Consider the following 13586-nt stretch of genomic DNA (forward strand, 5'->3'; position numbering starts at 1 on the left):
TTTATTACCTGTTTAATTTTCATTCATAAATGTGTCTGTAGACATAAATTTGGGTCTCATGAGAACAAAACATGGTCCCAAGGTCTGCTTTCCAGTCTGGTGACTTTCCACAACACTCTATTTGGTATTTCAAAGCAGTATTTGTCTGTGGAAATATAGGCATTTCTGGGAAAGGACTGAAATATCTTTTGTAGCCTAGGCTAAAATAGTATTACCCCTGTAGCTGCTTCCTGTCAGGCTAGGAAGTTCAGTAAAGATCTGAAACACCTTGTTTCCCATCCACAAGCAGCTGCTGTCCTTATTCTTGGAACTGCAGGGGATCAAAGCTAATCCTGCACTTTCAGTCACAGGAACTCACCCTGATGAGAGTTTCCCATTCTCTGTGATACTTAACATAATAGTAATGGGGATCCTGGCTGAAGCTATAATTGTGTCCACTGCTAAGTAGACATGTCTGACAAGCTGGGGGCTCCCAGAAATACTTGGCAACTTTGTAGGGGACTGAGCCATAGGGTGACCAGGTACGATAAAGAATGCCCTGTTAAAGCTGAATTTCAGATAAATGGTGAATAATTTTTTCAGTATAAATATATAGCTCCCATGTAATATTTGGGACATACTAAAACAACAACAACAACAAAATCCCCTACCCATTGTTTAATAGGATGTATTTCTATTTAAAAGTTTTTTTTTAATTCAAATCTGGCTATCGTACATTTACTGCTAAATCTGGCTACCCCGGACTGGCAGGAGAGAACAAAAATCCAGTGAGGTTTGTATTATTACTGTTCCTGAAGATATAGGCTGTTGAGAACAGGAATTAGGTCTCACAGAAGATCTGCTATGGACTTCAGATAATCCTTGGCAGGCCACTCTGGAAAATACACAGTTCATGTTGAGATCCTCATAAAACTTATAATTAGCTGCATGAATGTGGATAGAAAATGTCAAAGAAAGGAATATCTCAGACTTCAGTGATCTAGATATGACTACCTAAAGATCCTTTCTAGCTGCTAGAAATGGTACTTTCTCATTTTTAAGGTTATATTGGATATTTTGCTTCAAATCCATTTGGAAAATAATTGGGTTGAGATAGGGGACATTCTTACCTCCTAACTGTTTACAGTAAACAGAAATCAAATCTAGAGGTTCTTTTTTTTTTTTTTTTTTTTTTTTTTTTTTTAAATTTTTTTTTTTTTTTTTTTTTTTTTTTTAAAGATTTTATTTATTTATTTGACAGACAGAGATCACAAGTAGGCAGAGAGCAGGCAGAGAGAGAGGAGGAGAGGAAGCAGGCTCCCCGCAGAGCAGACAGCCCGATGTGGGGCTCGATCCCAGGACCCCGGGATCACGACCTGAGCCGAAGGCAGCGGCTTTAACCCACTGAGCCACCCAGGCGCCCCTAGAGGTTCTTTTTACTGATCAAGTCTGTAACGCTTACTGAAGAATGCATTAGCTTTATAGGCTGAAATATTTTTCTTTTTAATTACCTGAGAATATGCAAGAAGAATGGGAACAGGGTTATTTCATTTTATTTTTTAAGGAATCAGGTTATTTTCTTAACGTCAAAACTATATCTATTGAGTATAAACTTGTTATCTAGTTAAATTTGAACGACCTCTCCAACCTAAATTGGGTAATTCCCGGATAAACATCTCTTTAGGGACTGCATTTTCCCATCTGCTCTCTTATTGATCATACAAACTAAAAAATACCCAAATACTCACTTTATATCACAGTATGTATGGACAATTCTTGGACTTATAAATCCAGGCAAAATAAGTGTATATTAACCATAAGCATTGTACAGATTTCCCAAGTAAAAAAATATTGAAAACTCAAATAGAAAAGACTCCCTTGAATAAAACAGGAACAACAAGAACTCATATTTTTGGGGCGCCTGGGTGGCTCCCAAAATTATATAATTCAAATGGAATTATATATTAGTATAATTATTTATATCAACCCTAGTACATTAAAAAAAAGGATTGGGGTGATTTTATCTGTGTGTTTTATGGATCATCATGTGGCATCAGGCAGAGTTAGCATCAGTTTTGTTCATCAAAGCTGCTTGTAGAAAGTGGCAGAGTTTGAGTTGGGCTTCTAGGGTGAGCCATCTATGAAAAAAAAAAAAAAAGGGTCCCAATTATAATATGAATTATGTGGCCAACACAGATCTCCTTCCTCACTAATAGAAACCAGATTTTATGTGGGCAGCAATGCAGCCGGACTCTAAAAACCACTTTTCCCAGTTTTTCTGGCATAATCAGAAATTTCTGGGTAGCACCTGTATAAAGTGAGGGGTAGCTTAGCTAGCACACCCTTTTGTCCTTTGCCTTTCTCCTTATCTTGCCTAGAATGTGGGTACCGGGCTTCAGGAGGTGGAGGCATTCTTTACCATGAGGATAAAAGCCACACATTAAGGATGGAAGAGCAGTGAAGACATGGTGAAGCTACTGTACCAGTTATGGGCTGCCTACTTCCCAAGGGAATATGTAGGTAAGAAAAATAAGGTGCTGCTTTGTTAAGCCACAGTGGTCAGATTTTTGTTACCTAATGCAAAAGCAAATTTTGTTACCAAATGCAAAACCTAACTAATACAGTTGCTTCAGACTTTTTTTTTTTTTTTTAAAGATTTTATTTATTTGTTTGACAGACAGAGATCACAAGTAGGCAGAGAGGCAGGCAGAGAGAGGGGGGAGGCAGGCTTCCTGCTGAGCAGAGAGCCGAATGTGGGGCTTGATCCCAGGACCCTGGGATCATGACCTGAGCCGAAAGCAGAGGCTTTAACCCACTGAGCCACCCAGGCGCCCCACAGTTGCTTCAGACTTAAAGGAAAAAGGAAACCTAAGTTCTGGGGGTGGGGGGGTGGGGAGGAGGACTAGTCATTTTATGTCTAACAACAGTTTCTTTTTTAAAAACTTCCTCCTACTAAGTGGATTTTTTTTTTTAAAGATTTTATTTATTTATCAGAGAGAGAGAGAGGGAGAGCGAGCGAGCACAGGCAGACAGAATGGCAGGCAGAGGCAGAGGGAGAAGCAGGCTCCCCACCGGGGGGTGGGGAGGAGGACTAGTCATTTTATGTCTAACAACAGTTTCTTTTTTAAAAACTTCCTCCTACTAAGTGGATTTTTATTTTTAAAGATTTTATTTATTTATCAGAGAGAGAGGGAGAGCGAGCGAGCACAGGCAGACAGAATGGCAGGCAGAGGCAGAGGGAGAAGCAGGCTCCCTGCTGAGCAAGGAGCCTGACGTGGGACTCGATCCCAGGACGTTGGGATCATGACCTGAACTGAAGGCAGCTGCTTAACCAACTGAGCCACCCAGGCGTCCCAACTAAGTGGATTTTGTGAACAGCTCATACAGCAGATACTTTTCTGGGATTTTTTAAAAAAAAATTTTATTTTTATTTATTTATTTGACAGACAGAGATCACGAGTAGGCCAAGAGGCAAGCAGAGAGAGAGGAGGAAACAGGCTCCCTGATGAGCAGAGAGCCCGATGTGGGGTTCGATCCTAGGACCCCGGGATCATGATCTGAGCTGAAGGCAGAAGCTTAACCCACTGAGCCACCCAGGCACCCCGCCTTTCTGGGATGTTTGATATTGTTGTTCAATATGTGTGCTTATTCTTTATCATATTTTCATTTGTTTCCACATTACTCAACTCATTATAGTGATTATGGGGTAGGGCAGGGACATAAAAGAATCCCAGAGCTGAACAAAGAAAGCAAGGGGCTTAGTCCTTCAGTGAGGCCTCTGCCTTCTGCCCCTGTCCTTCATAATTTGTGGTATCACCAAGGAATGTGATCTGGGGGTAGGGTCCTTACTGGATGCTCCGAAAGGAGGAAAGAGAAATGTGGCCACACCTCAAAACAGTGATTGGCATGAGGGAAACCAAACTGTCTGCAAAAGGCACTGATTCTTTATTTTTTTATTTTTTAAAAGATTTTATTTATTCATTTGACAGACGGAGATCACAAGTAGGCAGAGAAGCAGGCAGAGAGAGGAGGAAGCAGGCTCCCCGCTGAGCAGAAAGCCCGATGCGGGGCTTGATCCCAGGACCCCAGGAACATGACCCGAGCTGAAGGCAGAGGCTTTAACCCACTGAGCCACCCAGGCGCTCCAAAGGCACTGATTCTTTTTTTTTTTTTTTTTTTAAGATTTTATTTATTTATTTGATAGACAGAGATGACAAGTAGGCAGAGGCAGGCAGAGAGACAGGCAGAGAGACAGGAGGAAGCAGGCCCTCCACGGAGCAGAGAGCCCGATGCAGGGCTCGATCCCAGGACCCTGGGATCATGACCTGAGCCAAAGGCAGAGGCTTTAACCCACTGAGCCACCCAGGCGCCCCCAAAGGCACTGATTCTTAATGAGGAAACAAAGAGGGGACAGTGTTGGGTTGGCAAAGTGTTAGCAGTGAAGTCTGTGGTGTGTCTCTATCACCAGAGGGAAATGGAAATATAAGTTTTGTAGCCAAAGAGGCCAGAAGCCCTGTGTCCCAGCACTCTAGTAGGAGTGCCAGACGGATGGTTATTCCCCATAGATCCAGTGAACAGGTGAACACAAGGAGATGACAGACAAACAGGATTTGGAAGAAATCACATCAGATTTCACTGATATACTAGAATTTGGTGTATGGGTCATACATGTAGGTGACAAAGAAGAAAGCTGCCAAGACCTTTTCCTATCAACTGTGCACGATCTGATCCCTATCTGCATCTTTATCGCTGTTTTTCACTGTCAGACTTGCTTTCTCTTACAGCTACTTCGGCTCCTTTTCAGTTTCTCAGTTAGGTCAGGTGCCCTCCACCTCAACACCCTTATGTACGCTGTTCTTTTTGCTTGGAGCTCTTTCCTCCCAAACGTCCATGCTGGGCCCATCCCCTCATCCCGTAGGCACCCTTCCCAGTTAATGCCTATTCATCCTTCAAGTCTCACTTCATCACCTCCTAAGGGATTCCTCTGTGGGTTCCCACAGAACCCTATTCCTTTCCTTTATAGTACTTACCTCAGTGTAGAATTATACAAATATGTGATTATTTGACTAATGTCTATTTTCCTCACTAAGCTGAAAGCTCCAAGACAATAAAGTTAGGTTTGTTTTTGCTTACCACTGTATCCCACTGTATCCCCAGCACAGTGCCTGGCATAGAGGAAGTGCTTAATAAATACTTATCTAGGGATGCCTGGGTGGCTCAGTTGGTTAAGCAGCTGCCTTCGGCTCAGGTCATGATCCCAGCGTCCTGGGATTGAGTCCCACATTGGGCTCCTTGCTCGGCAGGGAGCCTGTTTCTCCCTCTGCCTCTGCCTGCCATTCTGTCTGCCTGTGCTCGCTCTCTCCCCCCCTCTCTCTCTGATAAATAAATAAAATATTAAAAAAAAAATACTTATCTAAAGGAATTAATACAACCAGACATTCATGGTAAAAGTAGAGATGATAATGCTAGCTAGGTCACAGAATTTTATAAAGGCTAAATATGAAATTGTTTTGTAAAGCAGTAGGTACCATTTAAAGATTATTATAAGAAAGATCCTTTAGATTGTATGATTCTAAATAAATCATTTTGAATAAAAGGAACCATATTTTTGTTTGTTTGTTTCCCCTAAAGGCTTACCTGAAACTTTCTCCTCAAGGCCCGAGTCATTACTGGAGTAAGCCCAGTTCCTGTGTCCATGTTTTCTTTATTGGTAAGTGGGGTTCCACCTGGGCTTCTGCAAAGGTATTGAAAAAATTAGAAGCTGTGTTTCATGCTAATTTTTCAAATGGATTCAGAAAGGATAAAGATAAGAGAGCATATTACCTCTCTACATCAACTTTTCTAAGTAGTTTCCGCAGGTCTATCTGGCTTTTACCAGGGGTACTGATGAAATAAAAATATACAAGTTAGAGCTTGCTAGAATTTATCCCCTTTCCCAAAGCAAAGCAGATGTTTCCATAGGCAATGTCCTAGAAAATGGTTCTATTTGTTACATCAGCAGAGGGGCACCTGGCTGGCTCAGCCAGTGGAGTGTGTGACTCCTGATCTTACAGTTGTGAGTTCAAGCCCCACGCTGGGTGTGGAGCCTACTTAAAAACAAAAATAGCAGTAGATGCTGATAAGAGCATAAGGTGATATAATTGCCCTAATAAATAATACATCTTGACTCAGTAATTATACATATAAGAATCCATATGAGGGAAAGAGTCAGCTATGCACATGGGTGATGGACAAAAGGATGTTCGCTGAAGAATTAGAAATAAAAAATCATAAACAACCTAAATGTTTCAAAACAGGAGTTTATCTATGAAATTTGCAAATAATGAACTATATATACTGAAGAAGTCAAAATGATGCTTTAAACTGATTTTTAATAAGATGGGGAAAGTTCTTGACACATTAAACAGGAAAAGCTTTAACTGCATGTATATTATGATTATACACAGGTACACACACACACACACACAGACACAAAAGATTTCATCGATTCCAAGACATCCAAATTTTCATATTTTATTATTTCTGAAATTGAGCTGCTTTAAAAATTCTTCTTTTTTAAGTAATCTCTTTCCCCAACATGGGACTCAAACTCATCACCCAGAGATCAGGAGTTGCATGTTCTTCCAACTGACTGAGCCAGGCACCTCTAAAAAAATTATTATTATTTTTTAAAGATTTTATTTATTTGACAGAGAGCACAAACAGGGGGAATGGCAGAAGGAGAAGGAGAAGCAGGCTCCATGCTGAGCAGGGAGCCAATGTACCACTTGATCCCAGGACCTTGGGATCATGACTGGGGCCAAAGGCAGACACTCAACTGACTGAGGCACCCAGGTGCGCCTCCCCACCCCGCCCGAAAACATTCTTTTTTTTTTTTTTTTTTTTAATTTTATTTATTTATTTGACAGACAGAGATCACAAGTAGGCAGAGAGGCAGGCAGAGAGAGAGAGGAGGAAGCAGGCTCCCCGCAGAGCAGAGAGCCCGATGTGGGGCTCGATCCCAGGACCCTGTGATCATGACCTGAGCCAAAGGCAGTGGCTTAAGCCACTGAGCCACCCAGGCGCCCCAACATTCTTGATATTATATCTTTTCCTCCCAAATCCATTTATCTGTATTTGTGGTTTTTTTTTTTTAAGTAATCTCTGTGCCCAGCTTGGGGGTCAAGCTTACAACCTGAGACTGAGAATTGCAGGCTCCGCCAACTAAGCCAGCCAGGTGCCCCTGGGCCACCCCCGCCCACAAATCCACTAATAAATCACTGGTGTATCTTATAATAAACAGCATCATGAAATGGAAATAATAGAGTAGATGCCCACACAAAGACTAGAATGATAAACAACAGTATGTTAATAGTAGCTATCTTCAATCATAGTTATTTGATTTTTTTTCTTTTTCAAAAAATTTTTTAAAAGATTTTATTTATTTATTTGAGAGAGAGAGAGAATATGAACAGGGTCAGGGGCAAAGGGATGAGCAGACTCCCCCCTGAGATCATGACCTGAGCCGAAAGCAGATGCCTAACTGACTGAACCACCCAGGCACCCCCATTTTCTTCTGTAACTTTTCTGTGGATTTCCAGTCTTCTACAATGAGCATATACAACTTTTAAAGTTAGAGATAGGGAAAACAAAACAAAACAAAACATTATTTTAAGTAACAGTGGAGCATAACACAGTGTAGTTCCTTACATCAAGACATTTGTAACTCGAGTTGATAGTACTTTGGAGTTGGGCTTCAGGGTGACACGTTGCAGGTCAGAGACAGTAACTAGTGGATTCTGTGCCTTTGGTGATGGTATAAGCTTTAATCACAAAATGAGACAGTATCAAAAAATACACTTAAAGATATCATTCAAAATAGAAACATGCTGCAACAATGAATATTTGAAAGCTGAGTATGGGTAAGATATTATCTACTACTCAATTTTTATTGCAAAGCTTCCAAGTATGTCTCTACTTCTTTAGACTAATGGTTGGTAGATAAAACTGCCTAATTAAATAATTTTGGGGTCTACACATTTTGTTGAGGATCCAAAACTACTCAGGTAACACATGGAATACTTACCTCAGAATGGCTTCTGTACATAAGACATAGGCTGATTTTCCAGAAAGGGACAACCAGGTTAAAAGCTCAAAGATCATATGTATGATCAGCTTACCTTCTTCCTTTCATCAAAACACTGTGTCTTCTTTAACTTCACAGTCAGTAGATCTTTAACTGTTATCTGCATGGGTCCATCTCTTTTTAATGGCCCAGCCTTAAAATACATGGAGAGGTTAGAATTCAAATTGTAACCAAGATATCCAGTTAAATGCAAATCCAAATCCAGTTTTTAAAGACTCGCTTAAAAACTAACTCTTATTTACCCTAGGAACCTATCAAATTCTTTTAATTCAACCGAGAATGATCCTGTTTTCAGTACACATGGATGCTAATGCTACTGTAAAGTATTCATCAAAATGTAAAGCTTTGACAGTAAATGAGAGATGGGCTAGTTCTCTGCAACTATGCATCTTCCTCAGGATTTATGATAATAAGACCAGAGTTGAAGAAGTTCCTCAAATCAAAGTGAAGTTTTGCTTGAATTACCTAAAAAGTTAACTCAGGTCCCATAGAGCAAGAATGTATGGTCAGAGGGCTATGCATTATGGCAAATGTAATAATAGGCTCTGGATTTAACCCAGCCATTTTATTTATTATTATTATTATTATTATTTTTACAGATTTTATTTATTTATTTGATATAGAGAGAGAGCATGAGTAGGTCCAGTGGCAGGCAGAGGGAGAGGGAGAAGCAGACTCCCCACAGAGCAGAGAGTCCGATGTGGGTCTCTATCCCAGGACCCTGAGATCATGACCTGAACTGAAGGCAGAGGCTTAACCAACTCAGCCACCCAGGCACCCCTAAGCCAGCCATTTTAAACCAAATTTATCTGGAGTGCAAATTCAGCAGATTTTTAAACAGGGTCATGCTTATCTTAGTGATTCACAAATACTCCCTTAGTGGCCAAGTAATTAATGGAGACTGGTCCTTCAGCTTCATGATATTATACTTTGGGACCCACCAACTCTTTTTATTCTGTTTTTACTCACTAAGCCACCTTCTGTTCTTAATTTAGTTTCCCAGGGAGGTTTTTCTTTCGGTTAAAAGATATTCTGAGACGCCATTAGGAATATTCCAATCTACTGGTTTTCATTCATTTATCCTTTAAAAAAAAAATCACTTTTGTTTCTAAATCCAGTTCTACAGGCCTAAGTTTTTAGAAGCATAATCATTGACATAATTAAGAGATGGAATCAGAAAAAAAAAAAAAAATATGCAGCTTTCCTCTCAAAGCCCGTAGCCTCGTCTCAAAAGGCCACCTTGTTTTACTACTCTGTTACACACTGACCAAAACACATCATTACTAGATTGTTTCCTACCTGCAGGGCTTTAGTGCGATCGGATTTTCTGAGCAGCACAGGTGCTGTGGGCGGTGGAGGCGGAGGCAGAGGAGGAGGTGGAGGGGGCGGGGGCGGTGGAGGAAGAAGAGCAGGAGTGGGGGTGACTGGCTGTGGCAGTGTGGGAGGAAGTATCGCTCGAGATTCTCCAGGGGTGTTTAGCACGCGGGCGGGCACATTTTTGAGTTTACCACTTATGTGACAGGTTTGACCACAGCTTGGGCAGGAAGAATTTTCCAAGACAGTCTGTAAGAAAACATTATATTTGGCAAATGAGTAACAGATTAATTTGGTTCTTGCGGCTCAGAGCCTTGGAGATAATAGCTACCACGTATTGAATGCTTTCTCAGTATAGTATGTGTGTTTTTTTTTTTTTTTTAAGATTTATTTATTTATTTATTTGACAGAGAGAGAGAGAGAGAGATCACAAGTAGGCAGAGAGGCAGGCAGAGAGAGAGGAGGAAGCAGGCTCCCAGCTGAGCAGAGAACCCGATGCGAGACTCGATCCCAGCACCCTGAAATCATGACCTGAGCCAAAGGCAGCGGCTTAACCCACTGAGCCACCCAGGCACCCCTAGTATGTGGTTTTTAAAAAATATTTTCTCATTTATCACAAGCTCATTCATTCACTCATTCATTCATTCATTCATTCATATATTTGTTTTGTGTGTGCAATATGCCAGGCACTGTGGGTATGATGTGAACCCTATCTGTTACATCGTGGAGCTGACAGTCTGGCAAAGAAGACAGGCATGAAACACAGACACACCCAGAACAAAACAAAGTAATGTTTCAGTGAAAACAGGGAGGTGTGCTGTGGGCATGAATAAGGAGAAACTTGGAGAATGACATTAAGCCATAATCTCAAGGATGGACTGCAATTTATCAGGTCTCAAGGGAGATAAGATCTGGGGAGAGTTCCTGGCAGAGGGAAAAATACTTAATGCAGCTAAAAATTGTCATATAGTTGGGGCGTCTGAGTGGCTTACTTCGTTAAGTGTATGCGTTCTTTGGCTTAGGTCATGGTCTCTGGGTCCTGGGATTGAGCCCTGAGTCAAGCTTCCTGATTCTCTCGCTCTCCCTCTGCCCCTCCCCACCACTTGTTCTCTATCTCAAATAAACGAAATCTTAAAAAAAAAAAAAAAAAAAAAGAATGTAGCATATTCAAGGATTGATAAAAAGGCCAAGGGGATGGAACATGAATGTTAGGGGCTGAATTGTGTCCCCCAACCCCTCAAATTCGTATGTTGAAGCCCTAGCTGTAATACTCCAGGATGCCTTTGGAGATAGGGCCTTCAAAGAGGTGTTTAAATTAAAATGAGGCCATTAGAGTAGGCTCTCATCCAGTTTGACTGGTGTCCTTACACAAAGAAGAAATTTGAACATACAGGAGAAACATCGGGGATGTGTGTGCAGAGACAAGGCAATTTGAGGACACGGGGAGAAGACAAGACAAAGCAGAGAGGCCCAAGAAGAAACTAACTCTGTCAACACATTGATCTCAGACTTTCAGCCTCTAGAACTGTGGGAAAATAAATTTCTATTATATAAGCCACCTAGTCCATGCCACTTTATTATGGCAGCCCTGGGAAAGGAAAAATAACCCTATGAAGTCAGATGGTGTATTAGTTTCCTATGGTTGTTTTATCAAATTATCATAAATTTGGTGGCTTAAAACAATTGAATTTCATTTTTTTCAGTGCTGGAGGCTAGAAATCTAAAAATCAAGTGACAGCATGGCTGTGCTACCTCCCAATGCTGTAGGGAAGAATCTGTTTCTTGTCTCTTCCTGTTTTTGGTAGCTATGGGCATTCCTGGCCTTGAGACTACATCACTCCAATCTCTACCTGTGCTCCCACTGCTCCTCCTCTCCTCTTGTGTGCTCTGCTTTCTCCTTTATAAGGACATTTGTTATTGGATTTAGGGTCCACTCTGATAATAGAGTATGATCTCTTCACTTCAAAATCCTTAACTTAAGGGGCACCTGGCAACTTTTGATCTTGGGATTGTGAACTCAAGCCCCATGTTGGGTGTAGAGATTACTTAAAAAAAAATCCTTAACTTAATTACATGGGAGAAAACCCTTTCTCCAATTAAGGTCATATTTATAGGTTTCAGGGATTAGGACTTGGACATATCTTTTGGAGGCCATTGATTCAGCCCACCATAGATGGCATCATCATTTTTAGAGGAGGAAACTCAGGCCTAGAGGAGTAAGGTGATTTGCCTTTCTTCCTGTCTAATTCATCTTGAGGTACAAATTCCAGGACAAGGATTGTAATCCCAGAAGCTCCCCTGCAAACCAACAAGTGCAATGTTTATTTTCTTGAGTTTTAGACATTGAGAATAGGGGCCTTGCTTAGGGGAGTTTGGAGACAGTGGATATATATGGCTTTTTCTACCTCTATCAGTCAAGAAAATAGAAATCATCCTGAGTATTTAAAAGAGGGTGAGAGTAAGGTGGGGAATTGGTTACATTGATGGTGAAAGAGATGAAAACACACAGGGAATATTGAGGCAACCCAGAGATTAGCAAAGAATAAGCCATGAGCCTGGAGGGACAAAGGGAAGAGCATTATAACCTGATCTCTAGAGGTGGGTTAACCCAGAGAATCCAGGAACTTGACAGACTTACCTGGAGGGAGCTGGGGTGAGGTAGACAACAACCCTCACTGGAGAAATTGCCCAAAGCAGAGAATAAAGGGGAAACACACTCCCTCCACACCCCCACCAGTCTCTCTTCAGTGTCTCCCATTAGCCAAGCACAACTGGAACCAGGTGACATGGAGCATAGCACATACAGCCTGCATGGATTAGCCCCAGTGCAGTGCAGAGTTGAGCCTTGAAACCTAAGGAATAGATCTGAGGGCAAAGAGGCCTAAGACTAGCACTTGCCTGTAGCCATTGCTCCTTCTGGTAAAAGCATGCTGGGATTCCTATAGGGGATAATCCCTGCCCTCCTTCCCTAATTCCAGATTTCTTTTCTTTTTTTTTCCTTTTTTAAGATTTTATTTATTTATTTGATAGAGACACAGTGAGAGAGGGAACACAAGCAGGGGGGGAGGAAGAGGGAGAGGCAGGCTTCCCGCTGAAGAGGGAGCCTGATGCTGGGCTTGATCCCAGGACTCTAGGATCATGACCCGAACTGAAGGCAGACGTTTGACGACTGAGCCACCTAGGTGTCCCCGGATTTCTTTTCTATTTAACAATACCAACCTTCAGTGTTTCCTGGAGCTTGCATAATTCACTTTCCAAAATGCAAAACCGTTGTTTTAGACTGTGGAGTTCTCGGCGGCAGAAACGGGATGGAAAGATGGTGTCTTTCAATACTTCTAAACTCTGAAATGAAAAAATAAACAAGCCTGAATTCTGTAAGCAGCATGATCAGGACAAGAAAAAAAGGGAGAAGAAAGTGGTTTGATATATGTTTTACAGAAACAAAGACCTACATGACCCCATAATTTCATCTTACCTGAGCTTAGCCTGAGTGTTGTATGGACCTGAGCACACACACAGGTGAACACACATACCAAATATGCAGAAAAACCATATTGCTGAAAATGGGGTTGTCAAAGCCATACTGGGCCATGCAGTTCTGGCACCAATTGTATATAGACCACACTCTATTTGTCCAAAGTTTTACGGTATCTTTGATATTAGGAAGTCTAAAGTTCCAGGATGGTCTTAGCCAACTTCTGCTAAGGGAAGTATCTGCTGAAGGAATAACCACTCTGTAGGAAAAACAAAACCAAACGAAAAACCCCTGAGTTGGAATAACAGCTTTATTTATTTATTTGTTATTACTATTATTAAAGAATTTATTTTTTTTCATTTGACAGAACGAGAGCACAAGTAAACAGAGTGTCAGGCAGAGGGAGGGGGAGAAGCAGGCTCTCCACTGAGCAGGGAGCCAGATGCGGGGGCTCGAGCCCAGGACCCCGGGATCATGACCTAAGCTGAAGGCAGATGCTTAACGACTGAGCCACCCAGGCGTCCCTAACAGCTCTACTTAAATAAGCTTGAGCCTCTAAATCTAAGCTTGAGCATCCAACTTTTGGATTTGTCTCAGGTCATGATCTCAGGGTCTTGAGATTGAGCCCCATATCTGGCTCTGCACTCAGTGGGAGTCTGCTTGGGATTCTCTCTCAACCTCTGCTCTTCCCCT

General features: G+C 41.6%; 1 protein-coding gene and 1 long non-coding RNA gene across 4 annotated transcripts in view; one reads left to right on the forward strand and one right to left on the reverse strand.

Moving 5' to 3' along the window:
* The window catches only part of LOC309851133, a 124224-nt gene extending 118535 nt beyond the window's left edge, over positions 1 to 5689 (forward strand). For 2 of the 3 annotated variants that reach the window (XR_014304634.1, XR_014304635.1), the window contains 2 exons: positions 2358 to 2499; positions 5611 to 5689. This is a non-coding gene — a long non-coding RNA (uncharacterized lncRNA). The remainder of the gene's footprint in view (positions 1 to 2357; positions 2500 to 5610) is intronic. The other variant, XR_014304638.1, reaches the window with a different exon arrangement.
* The window catches only part of PRR11 (proline rich 11), a 19550-nt gene continuing 7493 nt past the window's right edge, over positions 1530 to 13586 (reverse strand). The window contains 9 exon segments of the mRNA XM_082705950.1: positions 1530 to 2117; positions 5617 to 5713; positions 5803 to 5862; positions 7669 to 7781; positions 8139 to 8237; positions 9404 to 9667; positions 12638 to 12760; positions 13003 to 13004; positions 13007 to 13152. Coding sequence (XP_082562076.1) covers positions 2049 to 2117; positions 5617 to 5713; positions 5803 to 5862; positions 7669 to 7781; positions 8139 to 8237; positions 9404 to 9667; positions 12638 to 12760; positions 13003 to 13004; positions 13007 to 13152 — 973 coding nt within the window. The 3' untranslated portion in view covers positions 1530 to 2048.

Source organism: Mustela nivalis, assembly GCF_964662115.1.
Source record: "Mustela nivalis genome assembly, chromosome: 17".
NCBI classification, from domain to species: domain Eukaryota; kingdom Metazoa; phylum Chordata; class Mammalia; order Carnivora; family Mustelidae; genus Mustela; species Mustela nivalis.